This window comes from Talpa occidentalis, unplaced genomic scaffold, assembly GCF_014898055.3.
Source record: "Talpa occidentalis isolate TD23 unplaced genomic scaffold, MPIMG_talOcc4v2.1 talOcc4.5, whole genome shotgun sequence".
In the NCBI taxonomy this organism is placed as follows: domain Eukaryota; kingdom Metazoa; phylum Chordata; class Mammalia; order Eulipotyphla; family Talpidae; genus Talpa; species Talpa occidentalis.
Genome location: NW_023604861.1, coordinates 43,373,340 through 43,391,502, shown reverse-complemented (window position 1 = coordinate 43,391,502; position 18,163 = coordinate 43,373,340). Strand labels below are relative to the sequence as shown.

The window sequence follows — 18,163 nt, the reverse complement described above, 5'->3', positions numbered from 1 at the left end:
GGAGGACACACAATGGATATGGTGGAAGAGTATGGGTATATGGGTATAAGGTGTGGTAACAGCACCTGAAAGGGAGTGATCCTGTGCCTCTAAATTATATATGGGTTGTAAACCAGTTACTTCAACAGCAACAACACAAGATCACAGATAATAGGAAGATGAGAGACAATTAAGAGAATCATAATCAATTGACACCTGATATGTCAGTCTTACTCTCTGAAGTGTTGTGTTCAAAAGATTTGTAACTTTTAATATAAAGCTCTAAAGTCAACAGTATGGTTGTGAATAACTATGATAGAAAGTTATTGAGAGAAAGAAGGATCAGTTGAGACTTTTCTGGATGTATTTTTAAAGAGATGTGAGTCCTAAATGACACAGAAGCATTAATTCCAAAGGGCACCTGCATGCCTATGTTTATAGCAGCACTATTTACAATAGCTAAGCTATGGAAACAACCCAAATGCCCAAAAATAGATGACTGGATCAAGAAGATGTGGTACATATACCCAATGGAATATTACTCAGCAATAAAAAAGATAAACTCATGCAAGTTGCAGCAACATGGATAGAGCTAGAAGGGATCATGCTTAGCGAAATAAGTCAGAAAGAAAAAGAAAAATACCGGATGGTCTCACACATAGCAGGAATTTATAAAACTTAAATAAGAGACCAGCAAAAAGACTAATCAATACAAAGTAAAAATCAAAATCAACAAGCAACTATAAACCACAGACACGCTACGGGGAGGTGGGGAGAGGGACAGGCAGGGAGAGGAAGGACTAGAGTCAGAATAAGGTGGGGGGTGCCATTGTATGGGGAATAAAACCATAATGAAAATGCATACATTGTGCAAAGATGAAAAATCATGTAAGAATTATATAAAATAAAATATTTAATAAAAAAATAAAGAGATGCAAGTCATATTTTTAAGAAGATGGGTAATGATTTAGAAGGCTAATCCATATTATTAAATATTTAAACAGCAAATATTTAGCATTTAATACAGCTCTCATATATTCATTCTTAGGTCTAGTCTGTGATATGAAAATTGCATTTTTAAATGTATAAAGATATATGATGAGACCAATCAGGAAGTTTTCTTTCTAGTCCTGACTTCTACTCTGAGATTTTAGGCAAGTCATCTCATCTCCTTCCATTTTTATAATAGGATTAAACCTTGCAACATTCCCTCGCTCTGAAAGTCTATAATTTAATGTAACCATTGTTGATACATACCAGATATGAAGATGAGGGTCTTTTATGTCCTGATCCTACACAGGTCTGCCATTTTGTTCATCTCCAGGGACACTCCTTTGTCTAGTGGTAGCTCTGGTAGCTCTGGTTCTTGTAGCTCAGGTCCTCACTGTGATTAAGTAGATTACTGAGACTCAATTTCAGTCTGCTCACCTATAAAATGGTAATAAGAACAAAATCTACCTCTACTTATTTTGAGGGTTAAATGACATAGATGTGATAGTGTTTTATGTCTAGTGTCATACTGATACTATATAATTAGTATATATATACTGATACTATATAATTAGTATATATATAATAGTATATATAATTAGTATAATTAGTATATATTATATATATATACCTGTAGAACCATAAAGAGAAGCGTATGAAGAGATCCTCAAACTATTTTGCTTCAAAATTCTACCTAATGTGTAGAGTATTTGCTTCTAGCCTTGACTTTACCTTATTTACAGAAATACTTTAAATAAGATTATTTAGCCAAGTTTGTGCATAAGTATACTTAGAATTACATTAATTTAAAATAATCCTAAACATTAAAAACATATGGAAATGATCTTTGATATCTTTATTAGGAAATACTTGCTGAGGGCCCTCTTACAATATTGTCTTTACTGGTAATCATCTTGGATCACAATTTTTTTCCCCTTTTTTGACATTAAGTTTTACAAATGAATGCTCTCTAATCAAACATGTTTTTGTTCTTTTTTATGGAATGAGATCACAGAGGCTTTATTTTTCTAATCAATTGTCGAAGAATTAGACATCTTTATTAAGCATTTCAGGAATGTGGTTAACTAAAAATACAAGTGAAGGAAATAGAAGTCTTGGACTGTTAGCACTTCCCACGTCATTTCCTGCTGTATTAGGACACACCTTGGCCTAGGTTCAGTAGAAGTGACCTGTCAATGATGCAAGCAGGCCATCACTTACAGAGAACTATTCCAGTCCTAAAATATGTTCATGTTTTCTCTGATAATTACATGATTTGTGACTTTTTCAAGGAATTATGCCTCAAAAAATCTATAAATTCCAGGTTTATTCACAATAAGCAACTTTCTACAAGATCCATTAAATAAGAACTCTCTGGCTAGTAAATACTATTAGTGTGTTTGCCCAGAAGTCTCTCATTTGAATGTTTACAAGGAGATGTGGCTGATTATTTCTCTTTCTTGGGTACTCCCTTGAAAGTCCTTCTATAAGACCTTTCCTTCCAGGTAGTCTCATTGTTATTCTCCCAGGGTGTTTATTCCTTTCTTATTTGCTCTTTAAACCAAGAGCATACCCTTTTGACCAAGACAGGTCAAATCTTGGATATCTTTTGTATTTATTTGTATTTACTTTTTATTAAGGTAGTGTTGTTTACAACACTGACTCAGAGGCATAGGTTCATACCTCTTGATTTCGAGGCCATAGAATTACCTGCTCAGATCTATGTCACCACACCATACCCACTACCAAGGTACCCACTGTTCTCCACCATAGTGCTTTGTGCCCCCTCCACTTTGTTTTCTCTTCTACTGCCTATCTTGTAGCCTCAGTTGATGTGGGGTATTTTAAAATTGATCTCAGTGATGGAGATGATTCATTGAGACTCAAGTTGATTGGAGCAAAGGCAAAATATATACTTTTTTCCTAATTCCACAATTATACTTTGATTAAAAACATAAATGATAAACTGGATTATACCTGCTAGGTGCAGGAACTAATTGAAAAGGAATATATCTAGCTGACTTTCAACCCAGTTCTCAGCTCGCTGAAGTAATTTTGTCAATGTGTGAATACTGCTGCTTTTGACACTGAATAGCCAGTGTAAGAAAAGTGCCAAACGACACTGTACAAGACAGTTCTATTTCACTTTTTTCTTTTTCTAGGAGTGGCACTGGTGGTGTAGAGTGGAAAATAGTTTTGATATGTCAAAAAACCTTGGAGAGTGAGGATGTGGACCTTCTTTTTCAGTGAAACACTTTATTTGAATTTTTAAAAACAAGCATTTATTATTTTCCAAATGGTCTGTAAAAGCGAACACACAGCAAAGGGTCAGCTGCTTTCAGTTTGGCAGTAGGAAGGAGGGTGGGTCTTCCTTCATACTGGCTGCTCTCCTTCATTCCTGGTAATAGTACCTGGTGTGTCCCTTGCTAGATTTGTGATTCCCTTTCATGGATTTTGGAGTTATGTGAATTCTTCCTCGGTTCTGCTAAGAGGTTCATTTTCAATCCTGGTATTCAGTTTTGTTATTTTTTGCAATTCTTGTTTTTCTGTCTTCATTTGTTTTTTAAAATTTATTGATGTAATATTGGTTTTTTAGCATAAGTTTCTTTATTTTTCTTAGTATCTTATTTGAATTAATTTATTTGACTTTCTTTATTTTTCAAGGTTTCTTTAGTAGCAAATTTTCCATAGTATATTTATAGATAATTCCATTTATAAAAAGTTATTTAAAATGCTATTTAGTAACAACTTTTATAAATTTTCTAGTTTGCTCTGTATTTTAGGTGTCTGAGTGTTGCAGCATCCTTGGTTTTTCCTTTTTGGTCAACAATACTGTATTTCTTCTGCTGATAACCTTTATCATTAATTTGTATTTTTATTTTTACTGTGAAATCAAAATTATAATGCAGAATTTAGTCACTCCATTCATTTCTTACCATTTTTCCATCAAATTAGCAGTTTTATGTAGAGGAAGTTCTGGAAAGAAAACAGAGCACTTTGACTTGCTTCTTTCTGAATACCTGCATGTGCATTTTAACATCCAGGGTCGGCTCTCTATGTATACAACAATGCAGTTTTCACCCCAGAGGATTGGCATGGCATTCAGGAAATAGCAAGAAGCAGGAAAAAGGATGACCCTTCAAAGGTTGGAAGATTTGGAATTGGGTTTAATTCTGTCTATCATATAACAGGTATAGTATTTAGCTTTTCGCTTTTGATGTTGAAAGTTATTTCAGTGTATATTTTGTAATTAGTTGACTTCAGAGATAATACTGTTTTAAAAGGGATCGTTCCCAAATTTTCTGTCAGTGGCAAGAATTTTGGCCGGTATCACTGTCTTGAGTTTTATAAAGTTACTATTGTAACTACACCAAAGCTTCATCATATGATGCTAAAAATTCTGATAATAATCCATTCGAATCAGTACATATATTAAATTTTTTATGTGAAGTTTGAAATGTATCTCTTGAAATGCCTATACAGAATTGTTACTCTAGAAAAGTCTATAAATACTATAAATCTTCAGGATTACTATACTATAAATACTATAAATACTATACTATAAGTACTATACTATAAATACTATAAATCATCAAATTTATTTTCACCAGTTTTCTTGTGCATACTCTTAAATATCAGGAGGTTAAAGAGGAAAGTAAAATATTTGATGCTGTTTAATAACTGACAAATTGAAGATCTTTGACGTGTTCCTGGTTTCTCCACATTTTCCTCATAAAAAATTTGTTCTTAAACTTTGGAGTATTTTAAAGATTACTTTAAAATCATGTTTTGACTCTAAAAAGAATGAGGTTTATGGTTCATAGTTAAAAGAGGAAATGCTTGAAACTCTTAGTGTAGACATCTCTAAGAATACATGGCTACATTTCCAGAATCAAAGTTCTTTGTATTTTCTATAGTTTTATGATAATTTTTTATGGAATTGGCCCTTGTTGTGGTTTAGCTTCAAACTACTTTTGCATTTTGAACTTGCAGGAAGAGAGATTGAGCTGATAGAGCTATAGCTATAGTTAGGGTAACCATAGAAATTATTGTCCAGAGTGGGATATTCGGGAGAGGAAAGAGGGCATTTATTATTCTCAGTCTACTCATCTCAGTTGGGGTTGCCTTGGGTAAGTGGACTATGTCCCCCCACAGTATAGGCCAATTATATTAAGCCTTTTTAAAAGTTGCATTTACATTTATATCATATAATATTGTTTTAAGTGGTATGAATTATGTTATATATCAAAACTATATTAAAGCATATAGTATAAAACTATTATGTGAATATTAACACACTCATCTGTTTAGCTATTTTCGAGTTACCCCTCTGGTCTGTGACATGTAATGTGGGGGCACATAGATGAATTGTGTAAGTGTGGAGACTGTTACACAGAAATGTGTTGTTTAGAGAGTCTAGCTTACTTCCTCCATGTACATCTCACTAGATTTGTTCCCTGTTGGAGAATGAACACGTTGTTAATGGGCAGTATTAACTAGAGTGCTATTCCCTGATCTGAGTATTTGTAAAGATCATAGGTCACCTGTCAGGAGTCTCTGTGACATAATTTCAGTAATGGGAGTGACACCATTGTAAAGGGAGTGTAGTCGAGAGTGCATAGACCTCACTGTTGATCAGTTTAGTGGTCAGGTTGGTGGATGTAGCATTCCTTATTTAAAATATCCAAGAGTTTAGGAATTGGTGATTGTGACTTCTGAGCCTGCCATAAATGACCATAAGTATTAAAGGTGGACTTTATTGGAGTTGTATCTTGCATGAAGGTTAGGTGCTAAATTCAGCATGTGAAGCAAAATGTCAAAATTGCCCTTTGAGCCTTAGAAGGCATTATGGTGAAGAATTTCTCATAATAAAGAGCACATCCCACATATCTAGTTTTTCTATCAGTGTTCAAATAATTGTATGTCCTTGGTTGAGGAACAAATGAAGTAATTTTTATGAATTTTAGGGGCTATGCTATATAAAACATATGTCTTTGAAGCACTGCTCTTAGTTCCAGTGTGCTGAGATACTCCTAGCATGAGAGGCACTTCCACTTTGAGAGGCAGAGAGAGGAAGACTCAATGAAGGAATTCATTTCAAAATCACTCAAGAGCATATGCTTTCTGAGTAACATGATGAGCAGAATTGTTTACATGGTTATTTCTCTCCCCCACTTTTTAAAAGAGACTCTATAGTTGAAGTTTAATTTTTAGTGAAGTTTTATTTTGAGCATAGGATACAACTCTGTTCTGTTTAATTGGGTTCCCGTGGCTGTGGGCCTGAGTGTAAATTTCCAGATGTTCTACATATTTTAATTGTTTAAGTAAATGTTTGAAGATATACCTTAGGTTTTATAATAATATAGTTTCTAAGCCTGATCCTTATTGAACCAGAGAAATCATTATTTTTCATGTTAAAAGAACTATCTTTAAAGCTGAATTAAATTTGTTTTTAGTTAAATCTATTTTTGAGTCATTTTATGGCTCATGCTTTCTCATATGTAAAATTTTGCTAGTAATTATTCATTGTAATTACAGCTGTCCATTAAACTTCAGAGTTGATCACACGTGCTGAATTTCTCTTTACAGATGTTCCTTGTATCTTTAGTGGTGACCAGATTGGGATGTTAGATCCTCATCAAGCACTTTTTGGTCTACATGAATCAGGCCAATGTTGGAACCTCAAAGATGATAACAAAGAAATCACTGAACTTTCAGACCAGTTTGCACCATTTATTGGCATTTTTGGAAGCACCAAGGAAACGTTTAAAAATGGCAACTTTCCAGGAACCTTTTTCCGCTTCCCTCTTCGCCTGCAACCTTCTCAGCTCAGCAGTAACCTCTACAATAAGCAGAAGGTTCTCGAGTTGTTTGAATCTTTCAAGGCAGATGCAGACACGGTGCTGCTCTTTTTGAAAAGTGTGCAGGATGTCTCCTTACATGTCCGAGAGGCTGATGGAACAGAGAAACTTATGTTTAGGGTGACTGCTAGTGAGAATAAGGCTCTGAAACATGAACGGACAAATTCTATAAACATTCTGGGAACTGCTATAAGTAACTATTGTAAAAAGATTCCAAGCAATAGCATAACTTGTGTAACATATCATATAAATATAGTTTTAGAAGATGAGAATGCTAAAGATACACAGAAAGCTTCTTGGTTGGTGTGTAATGGTGTGGGTGGGCGAGGAATAAATAGTAAACTTGATGCTCTAGCTGATGAATTGAAATTTGTCCCAATTATTGGAATAGCCATGTGTTTATCGAGCAGAGATGAGGAGGAAAAGGGAGCAATATCTGATTTCTCAGGGAAAGCATTTTGTTTTCTTCCTTTACCACCTGGTGAGGAAAGTAAAACGGGCCTCCCAGTTCACATCAGTGGGTTCTTTGGCCTCACTGACAATCGCAGGAGCATAAAATGGAGAGAGCTGGACCAGTGGAGAGACCCTGCAGCCTTATGGAATGAATTTCTGGTTGTGAATGTTGTCCCAAAAGCCTATGCCACTCTGATCTTAGATTCAATAAAACGTCTGGAGGCAGAAAAGAGCTCCAATTTTCCCTTATCAGTTGATGCCATCTATAAGCTTTGGCCCGATGCAAACAAAGTCAAGGTGCACTGGCAGCCTGTATTGGAGCCTCTGTTTAACGAGCTATTTCAGAATGCCGTTATTTATTCCCTTAGCAATCACTGGGTCAAATTGGAGCAGGCATACTTCTCAGAACTTGATGAAAGTTTGGAATACACAACAGCTGTGCTCAACTACCTCCAGAGCTCAGGGAAGCATATTGTCAAGGTACCAGCAAATCTTGCTGCTGCTGTTCAGCTCACTGCCTCCAGTGCAAAGCCTGTGAGGAAAGTGACGCCAGCGTGGGTAAGGCAGGTGCTAAGGAAATCTGCACACTCAGGATGTGCTGCTGAGAAGCTTCATCTTTTAGAGTTCGTGCTTTCTGACCAAGCCTACAGTGAACTGCTTGGGTTGGAGCTGCTACCTTTACAAAATGGACATTTTGTTCCCTTCTCCTCTTCTGTAGCAGATCAAGATGTTGTTTATATTACCTCAGAAGACTATCCAAGGTATGAATCACACTTTTTAAAATTTAAACTTATTTAATTATATATATTTTACATCATTGTTCAATTTTGCACATTGTTAGCTTTCTCCTCTCAGGTGTAGTCCCCGTAAAATTCCCACCACCAAATCACCTGTGCACCATCACCATAGTCCTTTGAGTCCCTTGTGTTCTTCCTGCCCTGTTTTGATCCCTCTCCCTCACCCCTGCAGAATGTCTCTGATTTATAGTTGCCTGGTAATTTTGTTTTTTTTATGTATTTATTATTATTTTTTCCTGATCCCTTATTTGGTTCCCCTATATTCCTCCTATAAGTGAAACCATCTGATATTTTTCTTTTTCCTTCTGGCTTATTGCACTGAGCATAATCCCTTCCATCTCCACCCATGTTGCTGCAAATGGCATGAGTTTATCTTTTTTGATTGCTGAATAGTATTCCATTGTGTATACATATCACATCTTGATCCTAGCCATCTATTTTTGGGCATTTGTGTTGTTTCCATATCTCATCTATTGTAAATAGTGCTGCAATAAACATAGGAGTGTAGGTATCACTTTGAATTAGTGTTTTTGTGTTCTTTGGGTAGATTCCTAGGAATTGCTGGATATATGGTGGCTCCATTTTTAGTAGTTTGAGGGTCCTCCACATAGCTTTCCATAGGGATTGGATCAGTTTGCAGTCCCACCAGCAGTGCAGAAGTGTTCCTGTTTCTCCACATCCTCACCAACATTTGTTGTTAGTTTTTTTAATATGTGCCATTCTCATAGGTGTAAGGTGGTATTTCATTGTGGTTTTGATTTATATTTCCTTGAGTATAAGTGATAGTGAACATTTTTTCCATATACCTGTTGACACTTGGATTTCCTCTTGGGAGAAGTATCTTTTTAGCTCTTCTGCCCATTTTTTGACTGGATTGTTTACTTTGTTTTTGTTGAGTTGTAGCTTTTTGTAGATCTTTGTGATCAGTCTCTTATTAGTTGTATGGATCAGTCCCTTATTAGTTGTATGGATCACTCTTTTTAAATGTTTGCTGTTAGTTACTTCTCTGCCCCTACCCACATTTAGAGTCTTTACTGTGAAATTCATCCATTACTAATGTAGATTTTAGATTTTAATGAAAACTTTTGTAGAATATGAAAAGTCTTTGGAAAAATATGGAAAGGATATATTTTTACTTTCCAAGGTGAATAAGCATTCAGATTTTTGTCAGTTAAAAAGTTAAGCGGTTGATTTCCTTGGCAATTTCAAAAACAGGTCACTGAAAACAGTGGTTATCAAGTGCTACTATTACTAAGACTAGTCAATAATGAGTTATTTTGACAAAATTCATTTAAATGAACTAAAGTAATATATTAAGTAATATTTTATAAGTGAGGATATGCATTTACATTTCAGAAAAATGTTAACTTTTTTCTGAGATGTTCAGACTATTTCTGGATTTGGATATAGTGCATAATGCCCTCATGTTTTAAAGTGAAGCCTAGATAATATTTGATCACAAAGTATTATAATGTTTAATATGTCCATTATAATTTATGTAAAATAATACATTCATTGGTTTGAAATTATATGACTAAAACTTCTTCAACTTAAAATTTTTAGAGGTTTATAATTTCTAATGCTCTTTCCATATTTTAGGTCCCTTTTCCCAGGTCTTGAAGGACGACTTATTTTGGATAACTTGAAACCTCATCTTCTAGTTGCTTTAAAGGAAGCTGCCCAAACCCGAGGTATTATAGTTGATTATAGTTTTTATTTTAATGAACTATTTATAAAAATAGCTTTTATAAGATTTCTGTTGAGTTGAAACTAGATGAATAATTACCCATTTTAGCCTCCAAGTCAGAAATTTCATATAGTTTACCCATACATTTGTTTTATTTTAAGATGTATCAATACTGAATTCTGACATCTAAAAGAACCCAAAATTAGTAATTGTATTTGAAAGTCTTTCCTGTCATAGTGTATGGTGTACATTTATAGAAATGTTTTTACTCTTGCACAGAGCTTTTCAGTTTTTCAGTGCTTTCCCATATATTTTCTCATTTGAGCCGCTGGCGTCATACCTCCTATCCCTTGTGTTAGTGAGGGCAACTATTGTCAAAAAGATTGCACAGATGAGAGAGAGCTGTTAAGTTCAAAGTCATCAGATGCTCACATATGCCTAAAGCTCAGGTCTTTCATCTGTCAGCCTTGGTATGTTGCCCATACTATCTTCTCCTCCACTGTTTTGTGTGGTTGTACTGAGTTAGTTTCAGGGAAATGGAATTCAGATATATATAGATAGATAGATAGATAGATAGATAGATAGATAGATAGATAGATAGATAGATAGATTTAATACAGATAAAATGAACCCCACAATAATGTTAGGAAAGTAGATTCTTGGGGTCTTAGCAAAAGATGGGTATCCTTTATTGAGAATTTTTTTAGGAAAAGGCAGTATGCTTTGGGGAGAAACTTTAATAATTCTAAGTTTAATGTCATCCTTTAACTTTTGAAAGTGCCTTTCGTCTTACTGACCTGTCATGATATTGATATATTAGTTAAAATTGTAAAGCATATTCTTTGTGATATGTTTTTTATAGCCTATATTGTTTTCTTTCCAAAGATAATGGAAAGAAGAAAAGGAAAAGTGGCTACTAATTGTACATCTTTATTCATTTAAGTATAAGAGAAGGGAATTGGAATGAAGGATATAAATTAAGAATGGAGTCAAAGTGACAAAGTGAGACTAAAGGAAAATGAGTATATAAATCTGTTTGCCATAAAGAATCTGTCATTTTGAGGTAGTAACTGTGACATTGATTTTTCATGATCTAGATAACTCAAATTGGAAATTGTTGTCTTCATAGTAGTCTTTTAGGGAGTCTAAACACAGTTTCCTATAATAAAACCTATATTCTTTGCTCCGAACTTCTAAAATTCTTATTTTTCAAATTCTCTGTTACATTCTTATATAAAACTTTATATTGAGATGTAATGTACATACAGAAAATTACAGATATCATAAAATAGACTTGAAATTTTACAAACTGAAAAAATCTAGGTCAAAGCCAGAAGAGGATTGTCAATGCCCAGAGGCCTCTCTTAAGCCTTTTCTAGTCATACCTACCCAAGGGTAACCATAGTCGTGACTTTTTATAGTACAAAATAATTTAGTTATTATGCTTTCTACAAAAGGAATCACGGGATATGTACTTTTTGTATCTGCTGCTTTTACTGAGTCTTACATTTTTGAGATCCATCCAGAATGTTGCATGTAGATCTAGTTCATTCTTTCTCATTGCTGTGGTATTTCCTTAAATGTTTACTATATTACTTTCTTTAGAAGATAATATTTTTTTTGCTAATGACAGTATCGGAGATAGATATAGATTTGGAAACCAGTCAAGTTATTTAGAACCAAATCAAATAACAAAGGTAGAAGACCAAAAGACCAATTTTACTACCAAATTTTCAAATACCTTGTGATACAGGGCATGGTCACAACTTGATTCTGTGGCCTTAGCCGAATGGGGTTTGTTGTTTAATGTTTAGGGATATTTTAAATATGTTTTAACTTAGGTAGACTGGTACTTTGCAATGTTGAGTCTTTGTATGTTTTACATATCCTTTTATCTAGTATGGATTCTGGCTTGTTATTTTGCCATTATAATGCATGCGCTGTATTTTGTCTCATTCTTGGTTAGATTTTTTTTGGACTGTTACACTAGATGGGGCATCTTGGATCTTATTTTGATTGGTCCCCATAATGTGTGACTCAGCTCATCCATGGTCATTTTTCTTTATCTTGTTTTAAGTGTTAGGCTACCATTCTCTCAATTATTTAATAATCCTGATCTCTATCCTTTTCAGTATTTTTATCTGGCCATATTGGTCATGGATAATTGCCTCCTGGGCATTGTCACTAGTAATATACCATTTAATTCAGACCCAGATTAATTTCCTGATAATACTTTATTGCCATGAACAATTTAAATGTTTTGGGAACTTTACTATGTAAGAGTTGATGGATAATCAATAAACTTGCTTTTGTTTCCTGAGATCTAGTCAGTAAGATATGCAGAGAGGAGACCAACAGATAAGGTCAAAGTCACCACTCTATTAGTGATAATTCTGGAATTGGAAAGCATGGCTTATGGCAGGCAGTAGACTACTACTATAGTATTAAACAGGTTAGCTACCAAGTCTAGTCACAAACAGCTTTCAGAGACAACAGGCTTCATTATGGGGCCTGCCTGTATACAACAGAACATGGGGATTGTCCCTGAGACTTTCAGCATAGGTTTTTCTAAAGTTACTCCACTTTTCCTCACATAATGGAGTGCATTTGTAAGTGTGGGAGAAGAGAGGGTTAGAACATAATGTTTTTGGAGCTCCCTTCATATATGACATTTCATACTTTTTTGCTCTAAATGATTAAAAAATGTTTTGCTGACACAATTATCAGTAAAAATTAATTGACTGGTTTTTAAAATAGTGCTGTATAAAATTGAAAAATTAGGTTATTTGCAAGTGTACTTCTCTACTTCTGTCTTGTTTTTGATAGTTTTACCTTTTATTTATATCACATTTAAAATCCTGAATAAAATATTGAATTGCCGCTTACATTTTCATTGTTTACTTCTAATGCCTCTTTTTCATTAGCAGTTAAAACTTGTTTTTGTTTTTCCCACTTTGGGGAAAATAACACTAACCTTGACTCTTTATTGATTCTGTCATACTCCAACTTACAAAAACACTAGTGTATGTTTATTGTCTAAACTTTCTCATCATCCACTATCAGTGCAAAAAACTTTGTTCCTACTATCATTCCAATAAAATTGCCTGCCTGAAGTCACCAATTAATGATTTTTTAAAAATTATTAAATCCTGTGGATTTTTTTGTTCTTTTTACTTCACCTCCTGAAGCTTTTGGTACTATTGATCACTTACTCTTTGAACTCTGACTTTTATGATACCTCTCTTTTGTATCCTCCTGCTTCTTGGCTTGCTTTGTAAAATTATATATAAATTCCTGTTCCTCAATTTATTCCCTAAATGTGGGTTACTATAGGGGTTCCTTGCTCAGCTCTTATTTTTTAGTTCCATACATTCTTTAAGTACACTTATTTACTCTCAGACAGCCACTATTGTGCATATGTAATGAACTCCTCGTTTTCAGTTTCCACCCCACAGTCTCAAGAGGGATAGTGTAAGGTAGTGGTTTCAAGTCTGGCCTTTGTAGTCACATGAATCTGAGCTGAAACCTGACTCTTCTATTGTGTGACTTTGAACAAATTATGCAACTTCTCTGAACATGTTTCCTCATCAATACCAAGGTAATACAATGACATCCTTCCACTACTGTATATCCAAGACCCTCAATTTAAATTCCATAAAATGAAGGATCACTTTATTAAAAGCCTGATGAATTAAGAATAAGTGTTGATATGAGGATGGTAGGTAGTCACAATTTACCAGCTAAATTTTGTCCAATTTTGCATTATCACAGCAGATTGGTCATTATAAAGCTCTATTCTAATACTTTACTCATGGTATTACTCAAAAGAACAGGTGTTGTATACATTGTGTATTTAATTTAACACAAAACTAGGCATATAATATGTACTGATAAAATACATCTATTATCATTTTGTACTTGGCGTTCCATAAATATTTCAAACTCAATGTTTTTACAACTTGAGTCCTCATCTTCTCCCAAATCAGTTCTCCTTCTGAGTGTTCCTGTTGACAGAGGTACCTGTTATCCAAGAAGTTATTCAAGAATGAATTCTCAATTTGTCAGGTTTGTTCTCCAGTTTCCAGGTTCTGTTGATTAAATTTTCTGTCATCAGTCCCCTTCTCTTCCTGCACTGTCATTGCTGTAGGATAGGCCCTGTATTTCTTGTGACATTATTACTCCACCCATGTCATGAACCCTGTTCTCCTGTGTTCTCTCTTCCTCTAATCATGTCCCTCCCCTGCTGAAGGATTTCCAGTGTTTATTGACTCTTTCATGATAGACGTAGTCTTCTAAGTGTGGACTTTAGGCTGTCCAGAATTATGAATTTACCATCTCATTAGCCATGATTCATTCAATGTCCTTGTGTGTTTGTTGTCCCAAGCACTTGTAGATAAACTTGAGTGCTCCCTTAATCTCATGAGAGGTTTGTCACCACCATGGAACACAGTACCCACTTCAGGGGGGTACTTGGTAAATTTTTTCCCCATGAAAGTTTTCTCATGTCTGTATTTTTGTATGTGGTGTTGCTTTTGCTTAGAATACTCTCTTTTGATCCTCCATTTTGCCTAATTTTATCTATCTTTCACTATTCGGCGTCCAAGCCTCCAAGAGTCTTTTTCACATCTCTTTCCATACTCCCGCCCTTGTCATGTACGTCTGAACTAGATGCCCCTGCTTTGCTCTTGGGGCCCAGTGCATGGTCCATTTAATCCTCTTTGCCATTTTACAGTCATAATTTTACTGCACTAGACTGTAAAATCCTTGAGAGCAAGGACCAAGTAATTTTATTTTTGCATTCCTAATTTTTGGTTGACAACTGTAGTTGGACCTGTTAACTCTTCTATAGACTGGCTATTGAAGAGATTGGGACACAAAAATGAAAAAGCAAATCCCTGTTATTGTGCTATGATTTAGTAACCTTTTGTTTTTTCCAAAAAAATTCAAAAATTAAGTAATTTTTAATTGAGGTAATATTTGGATCCCCTCATCAGGTAATGCCATGTCATGCACATCATGCACCCAACACCAAATCACACATAGTTTATTACTGTGTTGCTCTCCTTCTTTGTGCTCCAGGTGCTTCAGTTTTGTAGTGAGCTTTCAAGGGTTAGGTTTTTTTTTAAAGATTTATTATTTATTTATGCATACAAGAACTGGGGTACAGGCCAGAGGTGTGGGGGGTGAGAGGATTCACTAGAGACAGAGCAGGGAACAGAACAGGCAGATTGACTGAACTACACTGCTGAGGGGAGCAGCCGGCGAGACAGGAGAGGTCTGCGGCACCATGTGGGTAGCTCCCTGGCCGAGGATCGAACTTGTGCTGCAGTGGCTGCGGATATCTTCATAGGTTGCAATTCAACCCCTTGCGCCACTGGGGATGCCCTCAAGGGTTAGTTTTTAATCTTGTCTTTATCTGATCCTTAGTTTAGTTATACTCAATATTCCATATATTAGGGATACCATTTAGTATTTATCTTTCACTTTCTGACTTACTTCACTTAGCATTATCCCTTCCAACTCCATCCATATTGCCGCAAATGGCATGAATTTATCTTTTTGGATCACTGAGTAGTAGTATTCCATTGTGTATATATACTACATCTTCTTGATAACACTCATCTCTTTCTGGGCATTTACGTTTTTTCCATAATTTGGCTTTTATAAATAGCACTGCAATAAACACAAGAGTGCAGTTTCCATTTGAGTTAGTGTTTTTTAATTTTTGGGATAGACTCCTAGGAATAGAATTACTGGGTCATATAGCAGATCCATTTTTAATGTTTTGAGTCACCTCCATACTGCTTTCCATTCAGTAGGGTGTCTTTTTGTTTAGTTATGGTATCTATCATTGTACAAAAGCTTTTTAGTTTGATGTAATCCTGTTGTTTTCGTTCTCTTGTTTTTCTTGCCGTTAAGAATAAATCTCTAAAGACATCACTGAAGCTTATGTTATGAAGTGTTTTGCCTGTTTTTGCCTCTGTGTTTTTTGGTTTTATGTGTTACATCCAAGTCTTTTATCTGTTTCAAGTTGCTTGTTGTGTATGGGTGAGACCTTAATCAAGTTTCATTCTTTTTCATGCAGCTGTCCAGTTTTCCCAGCACCATTTATTGAAGAGGCTATCCTTATTTCAGTGTGTGTTCTTGGACCCTTTTATCATAGATCAGCTGCCCATATAGTGTTGTGGGTTTACTTCTGGGCACTCGATTCTATTCCTTTGGTCTGTGTGTCTGTTATATTCCAGTATCAGACTCTTTTAATTATTATGGCTCTGTAATATAATTTGAAGTTTGGCAGTGTGATACCTCTGTTCTCTTTTCTTTTTGGTCAGGATTGTTTTGGTTATTTTGGGTGGTTTTTTTTTTATCTTTTTTTTGTGATTCCATATGAATTTTAGTAGTGTTAATTCCAGTTCTTTGAAAAATGCCATTGATGTTTATATTGGGATTGTGTTGAATCTTATTGTTTTGGGTAGGATGGCCATTTTGACAATGCTGACTCTTCCAATCCTTGAGCAGGGTGTATTTTCCATTTTTTGTATCTTCTTTCTTTTAACAATGTCTTTTAGTTTTCTTTGTATAGATCTTTTACCTTCTTTGTTAGGTATACTCCTAGGTATTTTTTTTTTTTTCATGTGATTGAAATGGGATTGCTTTCTTAATTACTTCCTCTTGTTTATTGATATTATACCCTGCCACTTTGCTGAACTCATTAGTTGTTTTGATTATTTTTCCCATGGAGTCTTGAGGGTTCTCTCTATATAGTATCATGACATCTGCAAATAATGGTAGCTTTACTTTTTTTTCTAATTTTGATTTCTTTTATATATTTCCTCATCTAATTGCTCTTGCTAGGACTTGCAATATAATGTTAAATAGTAGTGGTGAGCTTGGACATCCTTGTCTTGTGCCAGATCTTGGTGGTAAAGCTTTCAGTTTTTCAACATTTAGAATGATATTAGCTGTGGGGTTTTTTTTAAATGACTTTTATTATGTTAAGACATATGCCATTTACTCCAAGTTTTTTGAGGGTTTTTATCACACATGGATGTTGGATTTTATCAAATGCTTTTTCAGCACCTATTGATATGATCGTATGGTTTTAATTTTTCTTTGTTGGTTTTAATTTTTCTTTTTCTTGATGTGGTAAACTACATTGATTGATAGTCAGTTGTAGAACCATCCTTTTGTTTGGTCATGGTGTATAATTCTTTTAATAATTGTTGAATTTGATTTGCTAATATTTTATTGAGGATTTTTGTGTCTGTTCACTAGGGAAATTGGTCTGTAGTTTCCGTTTTGTGTGTTGTCTTTGTTTAGTTTTAATGTTAAAATAATGTTGAACTAATAAAATGTAATTGGACTAATAAAATGTGTTTTTTCAATTTTTTGGAAGAGTTAAAACAGGATAGGTTTTTGTTCATCTCTGAACATTTGGTAGAATTCACTTGTGATGTCACCTGGTCCATGACTTGTTTTTTAGGAGAATTTTGATTACTCTTTCAGTTTTCTTGCTTGTGATTAGTTTGTTCAGGATTTCTATTTCTCTGTTCCATATTGGGTGATTGTATAATTCTAAGAATTTATCCATTTCCTCTAGGTTATTGAATGTTTTATCTTATAAATGTTCATAGTAGTCTTTGAGAAATCCTCTGAATTTCTATAGCATCTGTTTATGATTTATCTGCTTTCATTTTTGATCCTATTTAGGTATGGGGCCTTAGGTTTCCTTTTGTCATTCCCATTATCTTGATATCTTGTCCTCATCTTTTACACAGCCCAACTGTACTGATGGCACTGAGCTGTCACCACCTGCATACATTTGGACCTGTTTAAATCATTTGTAATAATTATTTAATACTTCCCTTTCCCACCAGCCTATAAGACAAGATTGGGAATCATGTCTGTCTGTTTACGTGCATATAGAAGCATATTGACTAAAAAAATGCCTCCAAAGTAATTTAAAGAGCTTAAAATCATTTGATAAGACTGGTGGTTTCTGTAAATAGTTGTCAAATTTAGTCCAAGGTATCCAAATACACAAACATCTTATAGAGATGTTACTTGATAAATGGCTTGCTTTAGGCAGAGGAGGGTTTAGCTGACCATGGAACAATTCTTTGAATTTTGTAGGTATTGATAGTTATCATAAGCAGGCAGTGGAAATATTTAATAAAACATCCCTTTCTCTATCATAAGGTCAGAATTGTTTTGCTTTGAAGAGATACTGCAAAACTTTTTTTAAGAATTCATATTTCTCCCTTTCTTAATTTTTATCTAGGATATCTCAGTATAACATAACGATAACCTGTGCAAAAGAGTACTTTGGTAGCTTATCAGATGACTTTATGTTGTTAAATGTAATTTACACATATAAAATACATACACCTTTCTTT

At 34.5% G+C, this 18,163-nt stretch overlaps 1 protein-coding gene across 3 annotated transcripts in view; it reads left to right on the top strand.

The window, feature by feature from the left end:
* Positions 1-18,163, top strand: part of SACS (sacsin molecular chaperone) — a 124,276-nt gene that overhangs the window by 88,987 nt on the left and 17,126 nt on the right. For all 3 annotated transcript variants that reach the window (XM_054701841.1, XM_037527024.2, XM_037527025.2), the window contains 3 exons: positions 4,014-4,160; positions 6,559-8,044; positions 9,680-9,771. In XM_054701841.1, the coding sequence (XP_054557816.1) occupies positions 4,014-4,160; positions 6,559-8,044; positions 9,680-9,771 (1,725 nt within the window). The remainder of the gene's footprint in view (positions 1-4,013; positions 4,161-6,558; positions 8,045-9,679; positions 9,772-18,163) is intronic.